General features: G+C 48.2%; 8 protein-coding genes across 8 annotated transcripts; 2 read left to right on the forward strand and 6 right to left on the reverse strand.

The window, feature by feature from the left end:
- Positions 1 to 4: 4 nt before the first annotated feature.
- TOT_010000762 (uncharacterized protein) lies at positions 5 to 306 on the reverse strand (the record flags this gene model as incomplete). The annotated part of the gene is made up of 2 exons (XM_009691309.1): positions 5 to 136; positions 166 to 306. 2 exons carry the CDS (start codon positions 304 to 306, stop codon positions 5 to 7), a joined length of 273 nt encoding a protein of 90 aa, XP_009689604.1.
- A 481-nt stretch (positions 307 to 787) lies between these two features.
- Positions 788 to 4,384, forward strand: TOT_010000763 (conserved hypothetical protein; the record flags this gene model as incomplete). The annotated part of the gene is made up of 1 exon (XM_009691310.1): positions 788 to 4,384. The coding sequence occupies one exon, from the start codon at positions 788 to 790 to the stop codon at positions 4,382 to 4,384; it is 3,597 nt and encodes a 1,198-aa protein (XP_009689605.1).
- A 396-nt stretch (positions 4,385 to 4,780) lies between these two features.
- TOT_010000764 (ubiquitination-mediated degradation component) lies at positions 4,781 to 8,662 on the forward strand (the record flags this gene model as incomplete). Its single annotated transcript, XM_009691311.1, has 1 exon — positions 4,781 to 8,662. The coding sequence occupies one exon, from the start codon at positions 4,781 to 4,783 to the stop codon at positions 8,660 to 8,662; it is 3,882 nt and encodes a 1,293-aa protein (XP_009689606.1).
- Positions 8,663 to 8,943: 281 nt separating this feature from the next.
- Positions 8,944 to 16,161, reverse strand: TOT_010001294 (DNA-directed RNA polymerase; the record flags this gene model as incomplete). Its single annotated transcript, XM_009691312.1, has 11 exons — positions 8,944 to 9,206; positions 9,509 to 9,855; positions 9,994 to 10,081; positions 10,267 to 10,487; positions 10,656 to 11,524; positions 11,651 to 12,872; positions 13,035 to 14,706; positions 14,755 to 15,138; positions 15,283 to 15,662; positions 15,694 to 15,830; positions 15,862 to 16,161. 11 exons carry the CDS (start codon positions 16,159 to 16,161, stop codon positions 8,944 to 8,946), a joined length of 5,883 nt encoding a protein of 1,960 aa, XP_009689607.1.
- Positions 16,162 to 16,688: 527 nt separating this feature from the next.
- On the reverse strand, positions 16,689 to 17,981 carry TOT_010000766 (ADP-ribosylation factor GTPase activating protein; the record flags this gene model as incomplete). The annotated part of the gene is made up of 5 exons (XM_009691313.1): positions 16,689 to 16,788; positions 16,812 to 17,023; positions 17,065 to 17,190; positions 17,296 to 17,800; positions 17,833 to 17,981. 5 exons carry the CDS (start codon positions 17,979 to 17,981, stop codon positions 16,689 to 16,691), a joined length of 1,092 nt encoding a protein of 363 aa, XP_009689608.1.
- A 336-nt stretch (positions 17,982 to 18,317) lies between these two features.
- Positions 18,318 to 19,307, reverse strand: TOT_010000767 (uncharacterized protein; the record flags this gene model as incomplete). Its single annotated transcript, XM_009691314.1, has 5 exons — positions 18,318 to 18,432; positions 18,500 to 18,647; positions 18,828 to 19,050; positions 19,082 to 19,140; positions 19,172 to 19,307. The coding sequence occupies 5 exons, from the start codon at positions 19,305 to 19,307 to the stop codon at positions 18,318 to 18,320; spliced, it is 681 nt and encodes a 226-aa protein (XP_009689609.1).
- Positions 19,308 to 19,876: 569 nt separating this feature from the next.
- On the reverse strand, positions 19,877 to 21,092 carry TOT_010000768 (complexed with cef1p; the record flags this gene model as incomplete). The annotated part of the gene is made up of 4 exons (XM_009691315.1): positions 19,877 to 20,713; positions 20,752 to 20,820; positions 20,857 to 20,927; positions 21,008 to 21,092. 4 exons carry the CDS (start codon positions 21,090 to 21,092, stop codon positions 19,877 to 19,879), a joined length of 1,062 nt encoding a protein of 353 aa, XP_009689610.1.
- Positions 21,093 to 21,501: 409 nt separating this feature from the next.
- TOT_010000769 (uncharacterized protein) lies at positions 21,502 to 23,283 on the reverse strand (the record flags this gene model as incomplete). The annotated part of the gene is made up of 3 exons (XM_009691316.1): positions 21,502 to 22,061; positions 22,283 to 22,606; positions 22,728 to 23,283. The coding sequence occupies 3 exons, from the start codon at positions 23,281 to 23,283 to the stop codon at positions 21,502 to 21,504; spliced, it is 1,440 nt and encodes a 479-aa protein (XP_009689611.1).
- Positions 23,284 to 24,072: the final 789 nt, after the last annotated feature.

Here is a 24,072-nt window from a genome sequence, read left to right on the forward strand (position 1 = left end):
GCAACTACTTGACGTCATCAGGCTTGCCGCCAGGAACCAGCATAGCGATGTAATTGCCATTTACGAGGGCATCCGGAAGCTCGGTGGTCCTAACGCCCTCGGCAGTGTAGGTGTAGTCGACCACGTCCTCAAGCACCTGAGCAGTCAGTAATGTGATAAACTAACCATGTTCATGTAGTCGTCAAAGCCGCGCAGTGTGCCGGTAATCTCCTTGTCGTTCTTCATGATAATCCAAATCTTGCTCCCAAGGCACTTGTCAATCAAGGCCAGAGGAAGGTAAACAGCACTGGCCTCAATGGTTGACATAACGAGGAAAAGGGTAAAAAAAAGTGCAAACGGATAAAATAAATAAAACCCAAAATGAAGAACGAGCTAAAAATAATAAAAAGTGATATACACAACCGGAGCCCAACCAACGATGAGAACTGACGGAATTCAGTCAGTAAGATCGAAAACTGAGCCATAGCACACATACACGGTTTAAAACATGGCTTGGCTTATTTAATTTCGCCAATTGAACCGAATTGTGGTTCCCTTAACCCTGTATTTAATTTGTATTTTGAGTTTTAATGTTTTGTAAGATAATATAGCCATCGCCTCTATTATAAATTCGAAAGCCGATATAATGTAGATAAGTTTTAATTTCAACTCAAAGGAGATATAATTTTTAAAATGAAGTCTGTAGTATAGAGTATATTGAGAATGGTAATGTACAGTGTCAATTCAGCAATCGGTGGAATAAAAACACCCAAATGTACAATAGAGTAAAGAGTAAAGAAAAGTAAGAATGCCAAAGTTTAGAAGGGACCAAATACCCTTCATGCCCTCGTGCTTCATCAACTTCGTATGGGCGTTCTCATCGTTCCTGAGCGTGGACATGATCAAGCTGTACTCGTACCAGTTTATGCACGACGTTAACTACCCAGGACTGTTCTACGGAGTCTTCGCAATCTCGTTCATGCTGCTCATATTCCTGAAGTTCAACAGAGTGTTCACGACAGTCATGGTAGTGTGGTTCAACTTCGGAGTACACCTGATGTTCATGTCATTCATATACTTCCCAGCGAGAAACAGAATATTCTTCATGATCATATTCGGTCTGTGGAGCCACCTGTACGCAATGAACCTGATCTCGACAGTGTACCTGGCCTCGTATAACCTGGGAGGACTGCACGGGTTGATCATGGGCACGACGATGGCGTACTACCTGGGCTACTTCCTGCAGCACGCAGTGGAGCACCCGTCGGACTTCAGCATCGCGTCTAGAAGGTCGACGTGCAACTGGTTCATAGCAATCAGGTTCATCACGTCAGTGATCTCGTTCAAGTTCTACAGAGACTACCTGGAGTTCTTCTTCTACTTCGAGTACAACGACGCAGTGAAGAGGACGTCGATGACGGACATGTTCAAGTGGGTGGACGGGAAGCCTGTGGAGATCATGAGCTCGGTGAGGATCACGGAGCTCATGCCGTCCTCGATAGACTACGAGTGCCTGAAGCACCTGTTCATGGACCACAAGGACACGAGCACAGTGTACCTGGTACTGATCTACCTCTCGTACGTGACGTCGTCGTTCTTCTCGCCGCTCCTGTCGCCGACGCCGCTGGTCCTCTCGATCTTCGTGAGGAACGACGTGTACTTCGTGGAGTTTTGGGGAGGCCTGCTGGGCATAACGGCGGCAATACTGCTGAGGCGGAACATCGAAAACATGGCGCTGGTCGTATACGGGGTGCACGTGTTCATCGCAATCGCGTCATCCTTCGGATTCAACACGCGCCTGTTTAACACGTACAAGCACAAGAACGTGCTGTACGGACTCTCGTTCCTGTCCTCGTGCCTGGGCACGTTCGTGCTGGTATACTCGTTCATCAACTTCATCTCGTTAAACTCAATAGTCTCCTGCACAAACCAGAAGAAGAAACACACGACGATCGAGGAGTGCGTAGTGTGCTGCAAGAATGACACGGCGACGTGCCTGTGTTACAACAAAAACACGAACGAGACGTGCTCGCACACGAAGAAGGAGGACGCGCAGGAAAACAGGCTGGCGTGCGCGAACATATGGGTGCCCTGGAACAACCACTCGACGTACAGAGACTGGACGTACAGCGACTGCGAATTCTGCCTGTCGCAAAACTACAGTAACACGAAGGCGAAGTGCAAGTGTAGTACGGAGAGCGACAAAGGAGGAAACGAGTTTCACTGTTGCACCTGCGCCTGCTCTATATGCAAAGAAAAGGACGTGTGCGGCTGCACCTGCAAAGGAGTAGAAGATTGCGCGCAGACCTGTTGTTGCAAGAAGAAGAACAAGGGAGTGGTGAACTACCTTCTGAGGAACTGCATAGTGTCATGTTGCCCGTACTGTGACATGTGCCTCATGCTGGAGTGCGTGAAGGTAGACTGCGTGTGCCCGTGCAAGCACAAAAAGCACGAGCCGAGGAACGCAATAGAAAATGAGACCAAGGAGGAGCAAATGTCGCTGACGAAGATAAGGCTGAGGATGGACATTAATCAGAATAAGCACCTGTTCCTGTGCACGTACTCAGATGCACCGGCATCGGACCTGGAGTATCTGAAGAAACAGTTCTGCTGCTGCGAAGAAGAAGAAAAATGCAAGGGGCAGGAGTGCTGCATCAAGTGCTGCAAGAGGTGTAAGAAGAAGGGCGACTCGTGCGGGAAGCACTTCAACATCGCAGACTACAAAACGTCCTCGTGCTGCCACTACGACTTGAAGGTGTGGATGAGCCTCAAGGAACTTAACACGATGTTCCACATAGGCCAGAGGCCGTTCAAGAACAAGTATGAGCAGATCAACTCACTGGTATTCGCAAACGAGGCCTGCAGGCACTGCTGCACAGGCTCAGGCTGTTGTGCAAATGCTGAGAAAGGAAAGTGTACAGACTGCAGGTCGGCGGACGTGGTGAAGTTGATTGAGAATTCGAGTCTATCGCAATCAGGAGGAGCAGTGAAGATGAAGTGTGGTGCCAGAGGGTGCAATATTAGTGTTAGTAGTGTTAGTAGTGCTACTAGTGCTAGTAGTGCTACTAGAAGTGACAATGTAGCTGGATCTAGTACTAATAGTGGGCCTAGTTCCACTACGAGTGGTGCCGTTGGGCCCAGTTCTGGTAGTGACAATCCTAAGTCTGAACCTAGTAGCTGCAAGTGTTGCTGCTGCTGCGGTAAGGGAGGTGCTTCGGAAAGTGGTACGCATAGCGGTAGGGGAGCTGGTGCCCCTAGTGGTACAGGTACCGGTGGTGCTACTGAAAATGGTATAAACAGTGCTAAAAGTGGTAAGGAAACTAAGGATGGTAAGTGCAAGTGCTCATGTTCGTCACGCACCACTGCAGAGTGCCAATGTAAGGAAAACAGATGTAGAGCGGTAAAGGTGTTGCCGACGAACCTGCCGTACCAGTTCAGAGGAGTGGACATAAAGAGGAACGAGGTTATCTCGCTGCTGGGATTCACAGTGGTGCTCTTCTGCGTGGTAAAGCTGATCATGGCACTGGGGTTCTCGCTGATAAACCAGAGAGACAGCCTTAAGCTGAGCTTCGTAGTGGGCGACTTCACGAGCATCAACGGAATGACAATCAAGACGTTCCCAATGGAAGACTACGAGTCAGACAAAAAATGCGCACTGCAGAGAGTAGAAAACTACAACGGGCCCGACGAGTTCCTGATCAACTACGCAATAGACCTGGAGGTTAAGGACTTGGAGGACAGAACGAGGGGAATCAAGGAGATGATGGACGAGCTGAACTCGCTGAAGTTCGACAGGTGGCTCGAGGAAATCATCAAGGCGCCCTTCGAAGTAATGTCAGTGGGATACACGAAGCTGCGCTTCTACAAGCACCTGAACAGGTACATCGACCAGGCGCTGATGAACCACGCATTCAAGACGGCGGACAGGATCTTTGTGTACTTCGACAAGTTCCCGGAAAGGTGGAACATCGAGTGGAGCGACTTTGAAAGAAGGTTCCTGCAAAACCTGAAGGTCTACACGAGCTACTCGCTGAGCCTGAACAGCGTGGGCTACTTTGACACGAACACGGAGTTCCAGAAACTTATCAACAACAGGCAGTCGCTGATCCTGGAGCACCTGAACTCGAAAAACGATAACCTGACGGGATACCTGACGAAAAACAGAGACCTGCTCGAGAAGTACAGGAAGGCGAGTCCGCACAGGAAGCTGCCGAGGTACATAGACCTCTGGGAGTACAGGACGAACCTGATCAAGGGCTGGGCGGCAGACAAGACGCTCTTCCTCAACTGGACGCCATTCGTGGTCTCGATGGAAAGAATACTGCTCTGGAACAAGCTCTACAGAGGGTTCTACATGAGAGCGTTCAGAGAGAGGTACGGGGAGGCCGACAGCACGCCCCGCTAGCGCAGGGGAGAGATAATGTGTTGGAGGTACACGTGTACATGTTAGATGTAGATCCAATCTAAGAGTTGGAGCTAACACAAGACTGAAATAGATGGATAAAAAAGCTGGAACACCAAATATACAGAATGAAAGGGTGAGAGTATAACGAGTGTGATAATGGATAAGTGATGAGGAGTATATACACTACGTACCAGCGTACAGGAATAATATTTGTATTTAAGTGTATTTACATGGAATTTTGTTAAAAACAGAGAAGATTAATCTTATAAAGTTATATAATAAAATAGGAGGACCAGATTATAGGGAATAACAAATAAGTAGTGATTGTGTCGTGATGATTTGGCGGAAGGGACACGCGGATAAATCTGGAACAAGCTAGAGAGATTGTTGAAAATAATGCCCGAAGACGCCGTTAAAGTAAATATTTTGCATACATTGATACAAAATGTGCTCAATATAACGATAAGGAAGTCGGAAAGGAGCCAGGCGCAGCCAAACCAGTCGGAGCAGCCGAAGTTGTACGTAGGCCACCTGTACGGAAGAGTAAGCGGCGTGGAAGACACGGAAAACAAGTACCTGGGAGTGGAAGACCTGGACGACGTGGTTCGCTCAGTGATATACGTGTGCATACTACACAACAAAAACGTGCTGGTAAACCTGAACGACTCGTACACGAGGATTAGCAACGGAATCACTAAAATAAGCAAAGGCCAGGGGCTGAGTCAGCTGTTTAAAGCAGAGGAGGTGACCAGAGCGAGCAGTGAGCCGCTGAAATCGGAGCTGATTTCGGCGCTGGAGAATGTGCAGGCGACGCTGGTGGCGAACGCGTCGCTGATCATGATCTTCCCAATATACTTCAACCTCACTGACGTAATCAACGAAAGCGAGATCAAGAGAGCGTACCTGGACGTGTTAGACGAGAAGGTGCTGTCTGAGGTGTTCCTGGACTTCGCAACCTCCACACACAACAGCAGTTTCCTGCAAAACATGACGACGGCGATGTGGGAGAGCGACAGCAACGCAGCGAAAGTGAGCTACACGAACGTGTTCAACATGATGAGAGTGAGGATGGCGGCGAGAGGGCTGAAGAGCAGCAGCGCAAGCGAAGTTAAGTTCCTGACGGAGGCGCTCGGATGTAAGCCAGTGGCGGAGCTGTTCCTGGAAAACATACGCAAGTTTGAACTGGAACAGCCGTTCTTCAAGTCGTGCGGAGTGAAGAGAGAGCTGATGACGATATTCGGAAGAATGCTCTCAGTAACGTCGCTGGACGAGGAGGCGTACCAGGCGTGTAAGCTGCTGGGCCTGAAGAACATATACGAGGCGAGCAAGGTGGACAGAACGAGCGACTTCTACGGAAAGAGAGACCTGAACCACATCAAGTCGGTCATCAACGCGAAGAGGTTCGAGGCGGAACACGCAATGAACGGACTGCTGCAGATGCTGAAGGTGATACTGAAGTCCGACGCAGCAGCGAGGAACGAGATCCTGTCGATCCTGGGGAGGATAGTGGCCTTCAACGTGAACAGGAAGAAGATATACGGACTGACGAACATAGACAGCGCGCCCTTTAGCATGGACAGCATGTACTACCACAAGCTGGTGATGATCTCGGACAACACCTTCGGCTACGGCATAAACCTGACGTGGCTGCTGCTGCTGCTGGCGCAGGGAATCAGCGTGGCGAAGGCGGACGAAATAGAGCCTTCATACTGCCAAACGGCAAGCATGGCGAGCAGGAAGCTGAAGTCATTGAAGGTAAAACCAGTAAACGGAGTGGCCGCAGAAGCCACCTCAGAAGGCGCAGAAGCAGAAGACGCGGAAAACGGTACATCAGGCCGGACTAGCACCGACACACAGACAGCTAGTTCTGAAGCCGCTAACACACTATCCGTTAGTTCTGCAGTCGGTAACACACAAGTGGCCGGTACAACCACATTAGTTGGTAACAGACAAGCAGGTACTAGTGCTGCAACCGTAAATACTGCACCCGGGGCCACGACAGCAGTTGGAAATACAGAAGGTGAAGCATATATGAAGGAGCAACTGACAAAAATTGAGACTGAAATGACAAATATACTGGGATTCCTATGTAACTCATCGTGTATGGGAGACGAGAACGACGTGAGGGAGGCGCTGAGGACGATGGGAGTGGACGCAGTGACGCTGTACAATAGTAAGTTCATAACGCAGATATTCTGGCTGACACTCAAGGGAGTGAACATGCTGTTCATGCCAGCACTGCAGGAAAACCTGAAGCTGCTGACGCAGGCACTCAACTACGCAAGCACGTCGCAGAACCTGAGCGCGAACGACGATAAGCTGGCGAACTACATATCGCACGTGTACGTGTGGAGGACGCCGCTGCAGCACCCGGCGCTGCTGAAGGCGCTCTGGCACTACGTGAACATAGCGCTGCGAGTGTTTCTGCGCTGCTTCCTGCTCTACGACGCGAAGGGAGGAGTGAAGGAGGACTACAAGGGGCTCTACGACAGCGCGAAGGGCAAGTTCAGCGCGCTCGTGGAAAAGTACTGCGAACACGTGCTCGACACGGACAAGGCGGCGGCGCCGCCGCAGTTCACAGCGCTGCCAGTGGAGCTGATAGAAACGGTGCTCGACCTGGTGAAAAACATGACGATTCTGAGGCAGTACGACCACTACATCAAGCCGGCGGAGGGAGACCCGCTGGAGGGGATGGACTTCGAGCTGGTGATCTCGGCCTGCATCTTCATCATGAAGTGCCCGAACGACGTCATCAAAAACATACACATCAAGTGCGACATGGCGTGCTCGACGATACTCTACCTCTGCAAGTTCTCGGAGCAGTCGGCGGCGAAGTTCGAGAACAGCAGCGTCTGCAAGCAGCACCTGATGGACGCGCTCGTGCGCACCTTCATCTCCTCGCAGAAGTCGAACTACAACACGAGGATCTCCTCGCGACTCAACATCATCCAGAGCTTCACGCAGTTCTTCGTGCACGCCTCGTACAAGAGGAGCTTCGTCTCATGCATCATCTCGAAGAAGGACCTCTTCGTGCAGTTCATGCACCTGCTGCTAAACGACACGAACTTCCTGGTGGAGGAGGTGGTCTCGTACCTCACGGAGATTCGGAGGCGCGAGGTCGCAGGAATATCGCTGGAGGAGGCGCCGGGTCAGGCCGGTGGCGGAGACCAGCAGGGGGCGGCGAGCGGGGCCTCGGGCTCGGGAGGAGGCTCGAGCAGCAGCTCCGCCGCCAGGAACCCCAGGGGCCAGGACTACGACGACGCCGACCAGTACGTGCAGGAGGGCGCGATTGACGCGAACCAGCTGAAGTCGATGAGCGGACCCGAGCTGAAGAGCAGGACGCGCAGCTTCGTCGAGTACGGCTTCGAGATATGCTCGCTGCTGAACATTCTGTGCAGCGAGTTCCCCTCCGACATCACCAGCAGCTCGGTGCTGCTGCCGCAGGTGGCCACGTGCCTCGGCTGCTGCCTGGAGAGTCTGGCGGGCCCGAAGTGCCTGCAGCTGAAGGTGAAGAACATGGACGAGTACGGGTTCAAGCCGCGCGAGTGGCTGTCGAAGATAATGAAGTGCTACATCGCCCTGTACGAGAACGACCCGGACTCGAGGTCGACTGCGAGTTCAATAGACAGCTTATCGTCAGGTTCTGTCGTCGGTACTGCTACCGGTGTACCTGTTGCCGGTGTTACCGCCTCCAATGCTACCGGTACCATTACCACTGGTGTTACTGGTACTGTTGCTGGTGATACTGTGTCTGATGTTACTGGTACTGTTGCTGGTGATACTGGCACCGCTGTGGGCGCTCCCTCAGACCAGGCGAACTCCGAAGAAAACTACGACTACGAGGACGAAAACAACCCCTTCGTGAAGGCGGTGGTGGCGGACGAGCGCTACTACAAGCCGGAGCTCTTCACGCGGTGCGTCAGGTTCGCGACGCGCGAGATGCTGCTGAGCTACAAGTCAATCAAGTCGTTCAACAAGCTCGCAAACAGACTCCTGGAGCACGCCAAGAGGACGAGTCTGCTCTACGAGAACGCGTCGAACGCGGAGATCCCCGAGCACTTCCTCGACCCGATCATGATGGACGTGATGGAGGACCCTGTGCTCCTGCCCACCAGCGGGAAGGTCATGGATCGCAAGAACATTGAGCGCCACCTGATGTCCGAGGCCACGGACCCCTTCACGCGCGCGCCTCTGGACCGCTCCCAGCTCGTCGACCAGCCCGATCTGAAGAGGGAGATAGTTGCCTTCCTGAGGTCGCTTTCACGGTCGAGCGCCTAGCACTCCGAGTAGCGCCATCGGCTACGCTAATGCAAATCAGTTTGTACACTACGTTAATCTATTACCATTTTACGCACCGTGATTATGCTGTTATTGTAGTACGTGTAATATGATTTACATTGGTGTTAATCGTGTTAACACAATGTGATTATAGTACCAGTTAACACCGTGCTTATAGTACCAGTTTATACCGTTATTGTAGTACCAGTTTATACCGTTATTGTAGTACGTGTAATATAATATACATTAGTGTTAAGGGTGTTTAAAGCATAGATTGGCCTCTAGAGCTCATAATTGCTGTTGAACATGTTGAGGTCCTGGTGCTGCCTTCCGTCGAAGTCAACCACTTGCATCAGTCTGCACAGGCTAGAGCCCACGTGAACGGGCCGCCCAGCCATGAGTGCCCCCGAGGGCGTCTTCAGGTTGTCGTACGCTCCTCGCTCCGAGGCGCTCATGAGGAACTTCATGGTGGACTCGAACGACATTTGCAGCAGTGGAGATGTGTGTTTTGCCATGCCGTATCTCGTGAAGGTTCTGACGTCGCCTACAAAGTTTACATTAGTACTAGTTGACTAGTAATTTGGTTAATAGGTTAGTTGGCTGGCTATCTAACGATGAGTTAATGACTACGTTAATGATGCGTTAATGACTACGTTAATGATGCGTTAATGACTACGTTAATGATGCGTTAATGACTACGTTAATGATGCGTTAATGACTACGTTAACGATGAGTTAATGACTACGTTAATGATGAGTGCGTGGCTATATAACAGTAAAAACACCAATAACAGTAACCAGTAACTGAGTAACTATGATAAAAACGAATAACTGCGTGACCCAGTACCTTGCTGCGTCATGAAGTCGGCCAACAGTGTTAGGTGTCTGTAGTCCACCGTGATGCCGTACACTGAAAACACCTTGTTCAACTCTGAAACGATGCACGACCGCGCCGCCTCGATTCCGTAGTACTTCAGCACCGTCGCCACGTCGTTCAGCTTCACGACGTTGAAGTCGACGATGTCCTCCCTGATCATGAACAACCTCGTCAGGTTCGTCCCGTCGCAGTGCAGCGTGAACTCGTCCTTGTCGTTCACCGTGTGGCAGACTATTCTCGACTGCCTTATGTTCGGAGAGTCCCTAAGCGTCTGACGGGATATTTCCTCCTTGAGTATAGGGTACAGGTCCAGATAGCTGAATCAATTGTTACTAGCTGCAGCATCATAATCTATTATTTAAACGGCTGTTGAACCATCTATTATTATTTAGACGCCTGTCGTACTATACACAAGAACTTATATACATGTGTGAGTGGCTGACGTGTAAACTTACTAGGGGCACTTTGCGAAGGGCCATCCGAACTTGAGTTTAAGAGTCGACGTTTCCTCGGAGAAGTCCAGCGACTTCACAAATTGGAACACTAAATAATATTTGTTGGATTGTAGGTTGTACTGAATAACTAACTGCTACCAGTGCGTAATTTGAGTAAATATCTAGTTGCCCGGATAGTTGAATGGTTGTACTATGAACCCTATCAATAATCAGGCCTAATAGACTAAGCAGCTATTTACATAGACTGGTGGCCGATCGCCGGCTACTAAATACCTTTCCTGTCTATTGACGATATGTTCTGCTTTCTGAACTTAAGCTGCGGCGTCTTCTGCTCCAGCACTGGGTCGTCCGCGTCCTGCTCGTGCTCGAACGCGTCAATGTCCACGCTCAGGTCCGCCTCTTCTCCTTGGTGCGGAGTCCCCTCGACGTCCTGCGTGTCCAGCTCCGGCAGCTCTGCTTCCTGCGTCGCGCTTGAACTGTAACTCGCAGAACTGCTCAGCTCCCCGTCAGAGTAGTAGTCCTCCTCGTCCTCGTCAGTGTGTGTTCCGTAGCCCTCTTCTGAAGCGGCGCCATCGCCTGCAGCCGCCTTCTCACTAGACTTGCGTCCACGCGCCTTGTCGCCGTCGCCGTCGCCGTCGTTGCCATCTCCCCTTGCTCCGAACTCGTTTTCTTCCTCATCATCCTCATCAACGTCTGCGTCCTCGTCGTCGTAGTCTCCTTCGTACTCCTCTTCCTGGTCAAACTCGTCTTCCTTCTCCTCCTGCTCCACCACTCCCATTTCTCTTTCCGAAGCCTCCGTGTTCAGGTTAATTATTTTATCGTGGTCTTCGAAATGTTTCTGAGGCACTCTCGTCGAGGAGCCTGATGCCAGCACCATTTTCCTTATCCTGTTCGAAATCTTGTCCCTCTTCACTATCTGCTTCTGCATCACGAACATGTTCCAGAACTCCTCCAGCTGGTCGCTCTTGTCCTGCAGCTCGAAGGGCACATTCACGTCCATCGTCACGATCATCTGGCCCATCACTCTCTTCATGAACGACTTGAGCAGGCAGTTTGAGCACAGCTTCAGTATGTCCTGCGTCTCAAAGTCTCCGATCTTGCTTTTGAACTGCTCCAGGTCGTCAAACTGTATTGTTGCCTCGTACTCCCACTCCTTCTCCGAGTTTGCGTTGACGTACACGTTGCTTTCGATTCCCACTGAGTGCACGACGTCTGACAAGTATATTTTCCTCAGTGCGTTCGTTGCGTTTTCTGCGTTTGCTGCGATTTCCTTTTCGCTGTTTCCTCTGATTGGCGCTGAGAAGAACGGCGTCGAGCAGCTCGACGTGTTGTGCAGTATTTCCAGCAGCCTCGGTATTCCCAGCGTCACGTTCGTCGCTCCGTGTCCCGCAAGGTGAAACGTGTTAAGCGTCATCTGCGTTGCTGGCTCTCCTATGGACTGCCCTGCTATGCATCCCACTGCGTCTCCCGGCTCACACTTACACTTGTTGAAGTACCTTTCAAAATCCGGGTCGTAGTCTCCACTCGTTTTCTGGTTCCCTGGGTTTCCTGGGTTCTCTGAATTTCCTGGGTTTCCTGGGTCCTCGCCGTACTCGTGCCCGTACACTTGTTCACCCTTACTGTGGTCCAGCTTCCTCTTCTTCACAATGCTGTCAACACCCTCATATGTATCAGTACGTTGGGTCCTGCTGTTATAACCGTCGCCACAGTGGCTACTGCCCGTTTTGGAAAAGGCGCTCCCGCTCGACCTGCGGCCCGTCGAGTAGTACAGCTGGTTTACCTGCAGGTCCTGCAGCTGCGACAGGTACGAGCTCTTGGACACGTCGATTCCGTCCTCGCCGTACTTGAACTGGATCACGTTCCCGTTCGAGTCCCTCACCGTCGCGTCGTAGCAGACGATCACGTCCTCCATGGCCTTGAGAACGCACCTCTGCAGGTATCCCGTCTTCGCCGTCTTCACGCACGTGTCGACCAGCCCCTCCCTCCCCGACATACAGTGGAAGAAGTACTCCTGAGGCCTCAGCCCCGTCAGGAACCTGTCCGTGATGAATCCTCCTGCCCTCGAGCCGAAGTCTCCGAAGGCGAAGCAGGGGAGCGTCCTCACCGAGGGCATCACGGGCACTCTCTTGCCCTCGAGCGTCTGCTGCGATAGTGCGCAGGATATCATTGCGAAGTTGACCTTGCTTCCCTTCGCGCCCGTTGCCACCATGGTTGCGAAGCCGTTTCTCGGGAACTTGACCACCGTGCTGTCCACCAGCTCGTTGATGTCGCTCGACACTCCCACGATGTTGCTCTGGAAGAACCTGTCGAACGTGCTCAGGATGTCGTTCCCTCTCGGGCTTTTGCAGACCATGTTGTAGAACCTGCTGCACGTCGTGTACGCGTCTCCTAGCTTATATTTTGTGCTGTCGTCGCCTTCTGAGGACCTGCTACTCAGCGAGCCCTGCTCTCCCTTTCCGTTTCCGTTGTGCAACCCGCTTGCTCCATTCCTGTTACCGTTCGTGCTAGACACTCTTTCCGAGCACTCTGACAACCATGTAGGGAAACACAGCTGCACCATGTTCAGGTTCGAGTCCTCCGGCAGGTCTGCAAAGTACTTCAGAATCGCGTTCTTCACTTTCGGCACTCTGCAACACGACTCCAGCAATCGATGCACATAGTTGTTGACTCTTTCTCTCATGATACCGCCTGTGCTGTGTCCAATACATTCTGTCAAGACCTTGAATAGCAGCTTTCCGAACTCTCCAAATGATCTGCAGGCGTCTAAATCCCCCGACGTAACACTATTCACTTGACTTTTCACCTGTTCGCAGAAAACCTTAAGGTCATCCTTCAACTCAACTAACAATCTCTTCTCCCTCCCATTCACTTCACTGTGCCTCAAATGACCTTCTTTGTCCCTCCCACTCGCTTCACTATTGTCCAATTGCATACTTTCTCCTTTTGTTCCATGACTTATTCCCTGGCTTGTTGACTGATTTCCTTGACTACCTTCTCCAGTTACTTCCGTAACACTCAATTCCGTGTTAATGTCTTTCAACTTGCTCGAGCCGTTTGTGAGATTCTGTTTTTTCGTGTTCCTTGATAGCGCCATGAACAACTCCTGCAGGTGCAGTCCTGTGTACTTTATTCTTCTCAGTATTTTCAACCTTTCCTTTTCTGCCGATTCCGTCAGCAGGAAGTCCCTCGGACTGCAAGTCGCTCCTCTCATCTGCAGATATGACGTGAACAGGTACGAGAAGCTGTTCAGCAGCATTCCGCACACTCGCGGTCCCAGCAGCTCGAATATCAGGTGCGTGAGTCCGTACGAACTTGCTCCGAACTGCGACTTGTCCAGCACTCCCTGGAGCAGCTCCGAGTTCCTTATCACGATCGTCGACTCCTCCTTGTCTCCGTCGTAGCACCCTCCCCAGGCGTCTCCCGGCGTCTTCGACTTCGACGTCAGGTTAATTCCTCTGTACTTCTTCTCGAACTCCAGGTCTCCCAGCCCCAGCGCGATGTTGTCGATCAGCGTTTTAAACACGCACGTTACCACCTGCTTGCCCGTGTACAGCTGCTTCGGGTACAGTATTGCCGGCAGGTCCAGGTACACCTGGATGCTCCGGTTCGTTATTCTCCTCGCGAATGGGTCCGAGAGCATCTTCAGCCTCTTCGCCAGCTGGTGCAGCTGCACGTCCAGCTTAACGTCCTCCTCGATGTGGTGCAGGTCCTGTCGTCCCAGGTATATCGAGGAGGTCGCGCTCACGAAGGAGTTAACCGCCAGGTATACGAGGTTGCAGAACTCCGCCTTCGTGAAGAACGTGTCTCTGCTCGTCAGCAGCGCTCCTCCCTGGCAGTGGTCCTGGATCAGCCCTCTGATCGGCTGTCCGTTTTTGGGCACCACGAACTGGCAGTCCGCGTTTGCGATTAGCTGCGCCTCCGACTGCGACAGGTAGTCCTGCGGCAGGTGCAGGTTCATTTCGTCTCCGTCGAAGTCCGCGTTGTAGGTGCTGCAGTTGACGTAGTTGAGCCTGAATATCTTCTGGCGCGTGAGCACCTTAACGAAGTGCGCCATGATTCCCGGCTTGTGCAGCGTCGGCTGTCTGTTCATCAGCACCACGTCTCCGTCGAGGATGTGCCTGTAGACCACCTTCGGCGCGTTCCCCTCCGCCAGACCCACCAGCAGCAGCTTCGACTTCGCCACCCGCTCGTTGTGGCTCAGCGCCGAGAGGTTGTAGACCTTCCCGTTCGTGTCTCTCAGGAGCTTCGCTCCCGGGTACACCTTAGGCCCGTTGATGACCATTTTCCTCAGGAAGTTGACGTTGAACCTCGTCACGTACTCCGGCACTGTCAACTCCATTGCGAACTTGAGCGGCATTCCCATCTGATTCGTGTCTATGAAGCAGTCCGGCGCGATAACTGTCCTTGCTGAGTAGTTGACTCTCTTTCCTATCATGTTCTGTCTGATCGTTCCCGTTTTGTGCTCCAGCGTCTGCTTCAGTCCTGGTCTCGGGTTCCCGTTATCCATGTACTGGAACAGCTTCTTCTGCAAGACTACTATCTGATCTCTTATTGCTTCGTTCAGGTCATTATAGTCCTTCAGGTAACTCTCGAATTGCTCCAGCTGCTTCTCATCTATCTGGTAGTTCATCTTCACCAGGTATTCGATCAAATTGTTTTCTTTGCGTCCTCTCTTGGTCCCATTTACTCCCTCGCCACCATCACTCCCACCTTCTGTCCTACCAGTTGATTCCAACTCATTCTTAACTTGCGTACTTTTACTGACTCCATTTACCTCCTTTCTGTTTCCGTATTTAAACTGCAGCAGCAACTTTATAAACTCGTTTGACGTCACTATGTCCAACAGTGATGACGACCTCGTGTGCAACACTATTTGCTTGTTTGCCGTTATTAGCGGCGGTCTAAACCTATTTGCTGACACTCCCATGCACTCCATGAAGAATATTTTATACTTGTGTACTCTCGACTGTGGAAATAGGTGCGATAGCAGCTTAGCGTAGTTTGCGAACAGGTGCGATAGGTACGGTATCAGGTGAAACGACTGCAGCTCCACTTTGTTCACCGACTTTCCCGTCGGGTTCAACATGTCCATTTGCGACGACGATATATCTGAGTTAACCATGTTAACAACCTCCAGCATCTTCGCTTCGTATTCGTCCAGCTGCTTATCGTGCTCACCGTCACCGTTGTATAGTCTGGGTTCTGAACCGTTGCTATCCCATCCTTCTCCCACTGAACTAGCTTCATTTTCAGCCCTCTTCTCGTCCTCTTCAGCTTCTGAGCCTTCACTTTCACTTTTCGGTTCACTTTTATTCATTTCTGCCTCCGAGTACAAATCACAGTCCGTTTCCAGAAACTCTCTGTAGCTCTTTATCAGGTTCGGCTTCAGGTACGTCTGCGGCCAACTCAGCTCTATTGAGCACGAGTCGTTTGCTTTTATTGAGAACTTCGCGTTTGACCCGCAGTGCGAGCACTTACTCAGCTTCGCTCCCTCCTCGAAGAACCTGTTCCTTATCTCGTTCCACACGTTGTACTCCTCGTCCTTCTCTCCCTTCCTCTGGCCTCCTCCTTCCCTCCTCTCCTCCTTCTGGGTGTTCTCAATTTTAGTGAGAATGCTGCTTATCATCTCCTCTCTGCACTCTCTGAACAACTCTCCGTGCTTATCCGACCTACCTGAACAAACCGTCACTTCCTCTCAACTTACTATCAAACTCCTGCAGCATTTGGTCCAGGTACTTCGTGTCCGACAGCATTCCCGTTTGGCACATCTCGAACAGCGCTACGTACTTCGAGAGCTTCCAATCTCTGAACTTGATCCTTCCGCAGTAGAAACACACCTACCCATTAACATTATATCCTTTTACTTACCGTCTTCAGCAGCTTACACAGGCTCTTCATCATCATCGGGTGGTACAGTGGTATTGCGAACTCTATGTGTCCCAGGTGTCCGTCGCAATTCGACATTTCGTTGCAGGATCCGCAGAGCCTGTATATCTCCGTCGACCCGAGGCAGGGGTCGTAGATACACGACTTTCCTGCCGACTCGTGTCCCATTCTTCCTACATTCTTCACTTCCGAGAACGAGAGCGACCTTATGTCTCTGCTCGAGAGAAAGGAGAAGGAAAGTCCCTCTATCTCAGTAGATACTGTAGAATCATAACTCAGCATCTTGCTGATCTATTCCTTTTAATTTTACTCAGTATGAATAACATTTACAACGATTTTTTGTTGAATTAAAGGGTATAATTACGAATTCACAATGAATCTATTCTATTATTTTATCAATAGACCATTCTGTTCTGATGTGCAGCTCATATTAGCCTATTATACACAATACACTCAATATTTTACAAGATTCCTGTTCCAAATGTGTTTTAGGAAATAAATCAAATTATTTTATGTTGCTCAACTTTGATTCACTAAGCCTTCCATACTCGTTGTTTCACCTCATATTCTCCATACAGTTTACTTTTATTTTAATCAATCTGTCCATTTAATTTTACCAATCACCTACATTCTTATTCAAATCTTATATTACCAATTCAAATTCTAATCTTCTGTGGTCTTATTTGCAAATTCCGTGGATTACATCTCCACTCCTCGACTCTCACACCTTACACCGATCCCACTCATTATGTCTAATGTGTTCTTGAAAAACATACTACATATTTCCACACACCCTATGCATCAAGAGATTATGCTTCATTTAAATCAACAACTTCGTATCTTGTCAACATAGTTATCTTTGTAACCTCAAACAGTCCTGACAGCCAGCTCTCTGGTTCTGCGCCCTTTCTAGCTTAACACAATCAATTCACTTGAATGAGGATTTTTTAAATGGTCCCATCATTGGATCGTCGTCTAAATCTTTAGTCTGACTGCTCCACAGCGATGCTCCTCCGCTCACTCCAACTGGCTGGGTCGACAGTCCACTGGGCTGTCCGTCGTCAAATGAGGCGTGTGGACTCTGCGACGATACTGGTATTCCCGTCACTATGCGTTGAAACCACTCGGATGCGTTGCTCGCGGCCTACTCATGATTTAATCAAACGAGAAACATGTTTCACTTACGTGCGTCAGCTGCGTTGCCACCTTCTGGGCTCCCACCTTCGCCTTCATCTCCTTCTCCTCCCACCAATCCGGGTCCTGCACTTGGGTCGCCAGCTTCTTACTCTTATCTTTGAACCAAACTTTACTCTAAAGGACAGTTACGTTGCACAAAATGTTTACAAGTATACCAATATTCTGTATACGCTGTGTGAATAAGTGTGTAATCTACTAATCTGCTTGTGCAAAACTAACCGTTTCCAGCACCCCCTTGGCATTATCAAACACGTGACTCGATTGTATGTCTGACACCGCCTTTTCGGCATTCGCGTACGCCGACTGGACAAAGGATCCCAGCGTCGATCCTAGTGAGTTGAACACATCGCTTTGCACAAAATTCGATGAGGAGTAGGGAAGGCCCTTCTTCGAAGGCGGTCTTTTCATCTCCTCTGGCGCCATCACGGGCTCGGGAGTCGCGCTGTTGTAGTAGTCTGATATCTGGGACTCGGGCTGGAGCGCAATCGCCGGGTCCAGAGCCGGCGGTATTGGCGTGCCGTCAACAATGGCCCTCAGTCTTCTTCTGTAGTAGGCGGCGCCCTCAGTTTTGTATCTGGACGTTATCGGCAGGTCCATGATCTTATATTCGTCGAAAAACGACTTCAGGTTAGCGTTTCCTCCGTGCTTCATGTACAGCAGCTGGCGCGTGGTCCAGGAATCCATGGTTATGCTCTTAACGAAGCTGACCTGAAGCCCAAAACCCCTAAAGCAATTAAATTGCGCAGTTCGACGTACCTGTGGATGCCTGAACAGGTGAGGCATATGAAACTTCCGTGAGATAGTGACGCCCAGGTCGGACCCACCGATCCGCAGTCAAAGCAGGTATTGTTCGTCTCAATGGCGAGCAGTTCATGTAAGTGGATAATCTCCTTGCCTTCTGCCATGTTAACTGTACAGATGTATGACTAGGTATGGAATTAACAACTAAGTTCAAGTACGGGTAATCAGGCGGGCACAAATTTAAAATTTGTGTTATAAACAACTCTGGCTGTGGTCGCTGGTTAAAAAAATACTCTGATATTGTACACCTTAAATTACAAATGGTAAATTCCCGCCCCAATTTTCACGTGTGCGGCATACCGGATACTACTCATCGCTGTACCAACGTTCTAATCCACATTAAAATTTAGACACTGCCCGGCCACTTTATTTCCTTTAAATAAAACCCCTGTTGAAATTAAGAGATATGTACTGCGTGTCTAGTGTGTATTGTAATTACTTTATTTGTACGAGATTAGGGCTCGCGCAGTCGCCCTTACAGCAGATACTCCCTCATCAGCTTCTCCGCGCTCCTGTGGTACTCCTCTATCGTGGACTCGTTCTCGATTACCACATCTCCCCAGGCCAGTAGCTTATCGTACGGCGTTTGCGACCTACAGGCTATATCATCTCCTCCACTCACTTCATGATGTTCAAGTACGTGTTCTTCGGAATTTCAGAGTTGCGCCTCTGGCACCTCTGCAGCCTCGTTTCCTCGCTCGCCGAGCACACTATTATGGGCCCACACACCCAGGAGAGGTGCGTCTCATAGAGCAGTGGGACCTCGATGACTAATCAATGTTGGTTAACTGCTGACTATAATACCTAACCGTCATACGTATTTGTTCACAAGTGTGTATATTTAACTGATCTGTTATGGCCTCCTTCGCGTTTAGTATATAGTGGCGGATCAGCCTTAAATATTCATAAAATAACTGACAGGCTGAATGAGTTGTGTAGCTACTGGTTACCTATTAGACTCTTCCACGAAAGTATTCTATATTTTACAACATCCCAAACGATTTTTGAGATGATATACTTGTGCAGGCACTTGTTGAGCAGCTTCCTTTTCGCCGGATCGCTGTATACCATCTCCCTCAGCACTGCCTTGTCTATTTCTCCGTCAGGTGACAAGATGCACTCCCCGAAGTTCTTGACGAGATTCCTGTATCCAGCCGTCCCGGACACCAGAAACTGCAACATCTTACACTTGTTCCAAACTCACCTGACGTCCTATCGAGTCTGAGTCGATTACATAAAACCCGTTCTCGGACAGGTATTTACCTATTTGCTTTGCAAAGTGTGTGGAACTTACCCAGCGTCGACTTACCGGCTCCTATACCCCCCGTTATCGCCGGAACGCACAGCCTTCTCCCTACTATGTGTACCAAAACACCCAAAATCCCATAGATCGGGTATTTATGGCTGACGAGCACCTGAAAATTAATCATTTACTCAATGTCGTCAAATATCAATTTTTCAAAAGTTAAACTCACCAAATAACGTATTGCTGCTACATATAACACCAGTTTGTATAAGAATCCATTGCGATAATATGATATTTTTTTTGCTAATACCGATAGAGGCAGTAGAGAAAGTATTCCGGTAGTATACAATAAATGATAAGTTATTTTACTCATTAAAACGACATTTACTGGTTACTTTAATTGATATTTATAATTTACATGTTACATATATTTAATTTGATTTAGATCTTCTATTTGAGCCCTATTTCGTCCATACACCACTCTAGGAATAACATCAGCGTATGTTTTTAATTTAAACCTGATTGTTAGGTTCCTGTTACAATTAATATGATTTACAAAGATACATATTATATATGTTTTTATTTTAGCATATATAGGCCTTATTTGAAATTTAAATTAAGATTCCTTACACACTTGCCCTACCGAGTATTCTCTGTGATTCCAACCTGGTTTTACCATCAATCCCACTGTTTATTAGAATCACGTCATGTAAACCACCACTAGGACATCCTATCGCGGAATCTTTGGTCACATCAACTCTTACTTATCGATTCCAGCAGCTTTTCTATCGCGCTTGCCCTGTTCATGATCCCGTCGGTTACCACGTCGCACTTCGGGCACTTCAGGTCGTTCGAGTACGCCTCGATTACGCACCTTTCGCAAAAGTAGTGGTTGCAGGAGGTCACAACGGGATTCATCTCGGCTGTCCACAGTTTTTTGCAGGAGAGGCAGCAGAAGGGCACCTTCAGCTTCCTCGCCCTCAGCTTAATGATCTTCTTGAGGCTGGCGTCGGCCTCGTCGACGCCACTCTCCGAAGAGTCAGAATCTGAATCCGAGTCAGAGTCATCTGAGTTCGAGTCCGAATCCGACGATTCCGCGTCTTCATCCTCCTCGTCCTCAGACGCCTTCGACTCCATCCTCCGGTGCCAGCGTTCCAGCTTCTTCTGCATCTTCTGCCTCTTTTCCGCCTGCTGCTGCTCCCACTCCTTCTCCAGCTGCCACCCTGACTTGTAGTCGCTGCGATCGTGCAGGAACTTGCACGTATCTCCGAAGCCGCAGTACCCCGTCTCCTTGTAGTCCTTGCATATGTCAGGCTGGTAGTCGATTCGCAGCGTCGTCCTCACGTTCGTCGCCGATGCTCTCACTGGTCCGTAGAGGCCCGTGTACTTCGCCGCTGCTATGCTATCTTCTCGTACGTTCATCACTGGCTTATATGCTCCCCTTCCTCTGTACACCTTGTCCTCCAGTTCTCCTGCGAGTATCTTCTTTCCAATCTCCAAGTTCCTCTCCAGTATACTTCTCGTATCCATCGACTTATCCGTGTCAATTTCATATGTTGACGTCGCTCTGTTTATCGGCTCCTCTGACGACTACAGTGTTTATTGTGCTAATTTTAATGTCAATTTACCTGTAGGTCTACGATAGTCGATTCTAGTGGCACAACATCTTTTTTATCGACATTTTTACTCTTATTGCCCTAAATTCGTCAATATATTTCCCCTTTTATCCCTACCGTTATATTAATTTTTGCGATTTGTCTCTTTTTAAATAACTTAACGCCTCCTTGTGGATTCAATTCCGCTTCTACATATTATTATTATAAACTGGTGCTTATATTTTTATTTGTACAAGAATATTTCTATGCGATCCTATGATACACTTACCATCATCAGCTGTCACTCCTTCCTCCTCCTTTTTTTCATCAGATTTGCGATTTTTTATTGAAGCCAGGTTCCTCTTATTAAACATGGCCTTTTATCCATATGTTACATATAAATATTCAATTTTAATCTTTATATAGTCTATTTCCTTTCAACCTTGTGGGTACCACAATACCATTACTATTTCCTTTCACACACATTTTATTCTCTCTTTTCCTCCTTGTTTACTTATAACTTTATCCTTTATCTTGGATTCCTATTTAATTATTTACCTTTATTATCATCTTCCACTAAAACATCCCCTCTGTTATCACCTTCCATGCTACTATCCTTTTTTTCACACTTACACATCATCTTATTATTAATACACTCTTATCATTAATACACACTTCTATATTATTAACATATAGTTATATATCATTAACACATACTTCTATATCATTAATACACACTTCTATATTATTAATATATACTTGTTTATTACATGTTTTATTCAATTATTTACTTTTTTCCTGGGATACTTTTTTTGCTTCTATAACTATATCTAGTAGTTTTCTACAGTCGTTGATCACTTGCGTCCAGTTAATTTTACTTTCGACGTACGGTTTCGTGTTTTTCTTTATCAGTTCGCACTGCTTCAGGATCTTAATGTACACTTCGTCTCCGTTGATCGAGTTCATGCTCGACGTCAGGTCTGATGTCTGGAACACGTCATCGTAGCTTCTATATGAGTCCTCCACTATGCTCGGCACTGTCGACACTCCATTGTTGTTCGAATCGATGATGCTTGACACTGTTCCCAGTGCGTTGTTCGACTCGATTATTTTCTTAGTGCTCGAATCGTTCCACATATTAACATTTCTTCTCACCAACGACTCATTTCTCTTATCTGTTTCATAACAATTCAGGTCATCTTCATAGTGTCCGTTGTATGGACTAATCTCATTGTTGTAGATGTTCAACTGATTAAATTCATTCAACGAGTTCTGAAGTTGCCTATCGTATATTTTCAATATTGAATAATTTTTATCCATTTCGTTGATCCCATTTTCATTATCTATATTGTATTTATTTGTTATTTGTATCAATTGTATTGTTAATGCTTATTATATATTTGTATCAATTGTACTGTCAATGTTCCTATTTCATATGTTCCTTTATCTTTTATTTTACACAAAACTTGCACTTTACACTTTGTACGCATTACACTCACTACCTACTACTACTAACTACTTACTATTATCCTTCACTATATTTCAATATCTACCATACACTTACCGTGGTACTCCACCTTCGTCGTCGCTATCAACTTGTACCAGTCGTACACTGACTCGTCCTGTTTTTCTGCTGCATCCAGTGACTTCATGCTCCTCAGCGATTCCTCGTTGTTTTTCTTACTGACTTGGCTACTGATGCTATTGTTCTGGACTTTTGCTATTCCGTTTGTCGTGCCATTGACTAGTTTACTTGTGACTCCGTTGCTACTCTTTTGCAGCCCGTTGACTCCGTCACTCTTAGCGTTTCCATTGATCTCCGTTTTACGTTCGCCGCTATTCGACCTAAGTGGCACCCAGTCTTTATGGTTCGAGTAATCGACCACGTCTGCACATTTTTTATACTCCACACACTATCACTAACTCATATCAACACACTATCACTAACTCATATCAACACACTATCACTAACTCATATCAACACACTATCTAATTCTCAATATGCTTACCCTTCTCTCCTCTAGTTGACCTGTCCACTGATTGAATGCTCGACTTCCCTCTCTGGAAACAGCCTACTGAGGCGTTGCCCGTGCTTATCGACCTTATGTTGTCGACCAGCTTTACGTGCGGTAGGAGCGGAATGTCCAGCCCCGCCTTCCTCGGGAGCACGTACTCCCTGGGCACTCTGTACTCCGCCAGCCCGTGCACCAGGTGGCAGTAGTACGTCTTGCACTTGCCGATCCTGTAGTCCTTGCAGACCTGCGTCTTGTACACCAGCGGGTGGTAGTGTATCTCCTCGTAGGAGTGCGCGAAGGAGCAGTTGTTCCCTCGCGGACACGAGTTCCTCAGCACCGTCGTCCCCTCCCCCAGCTCCACGTCCGGGCAGACGTGCGGTATGTACCTCAGGATCGAGGAGTCGCGCAGGTAGAACGGACACCTTCTCGCCCAGTAGAGGTTGTGCGAGTAGTTGCACCTTTCCACTCCGAAGTCGCACCTCAGCGACGAGGCGAGCGTACACACCTTCGTCCTGAAGCGCTCCAGATCCTCCTCGCTTAGTATTGGCATTTTCAAGCTCACCCACTCTCTGCTTTCTTAACTAAAGATCTTCTAACTCTAACAAACTACCGTTCAGATTCTTTCAACTGTATGTTTCTCTTAAACTGCTTTCGAGTTTAGTTAAAACTGCATTCAAAGAAGTAAATAAATAAATTTACACCAAGTTACTGACCGAGTGCGCCAGTAACTTCAGGTACTATCTTTCGCTAAAGCGTTATAATCGCTGCGTTCAAAAGCCTAATCTACCGATTCGACTTAGTTATCTTTGTTTTTATAAACTTAGCTTTGAACCATCAAAATTAAATTAAGCTGTCAAATTATGTTTTGGAACAATTCATTCCTCAAAAGTACTAAAATACAAACCTTGCAATTTCAAAGAAAAAATGACAAAGTAAACTAAAAAAACCTAAATTTTAAAGAGACTGGAGTGTGTAAATCAAAGGGTTAACATAATTAGAACTAAAAATCTAATACTGTTCAAAATTAAAATCCGATAGAAATGTGTCAAAATGACTTAGAATACGAAGATGAATACGAACTGAATAAATTAAAAATTTAAGTGTACTCTACACAACTGTAATAAAAAAGGTTTCTTTTTTTATTTTAAATTATATTTGCCCTTGACAGGTGAAACTGCTGTGAAAATTTTCTAGGGTACTCCGCTGCCGTTGCAGATTTAGACAATATATAGATCCGATGCATTGTTTTAAGTATAAATACGGTTACTCTCGGCCGATTTTCCTAAAAATTTAAAACTAATCTAGTTTGATCTACACATTCGCGTGATTGTGTTTCAAG

The sequence above is a fragment of the Theileria orientalis genome, chromosome 1 (assembly GCF_000740895.1).
Source record: "Theileria orientalis strain Shintoku DNA, chromosome 1, complete genome".
NCBI lineage: Eukaryota > Apicomplexa > Aconoidasida > Piroplasmida > Theileriidae > Theileria > Theileria orientalis.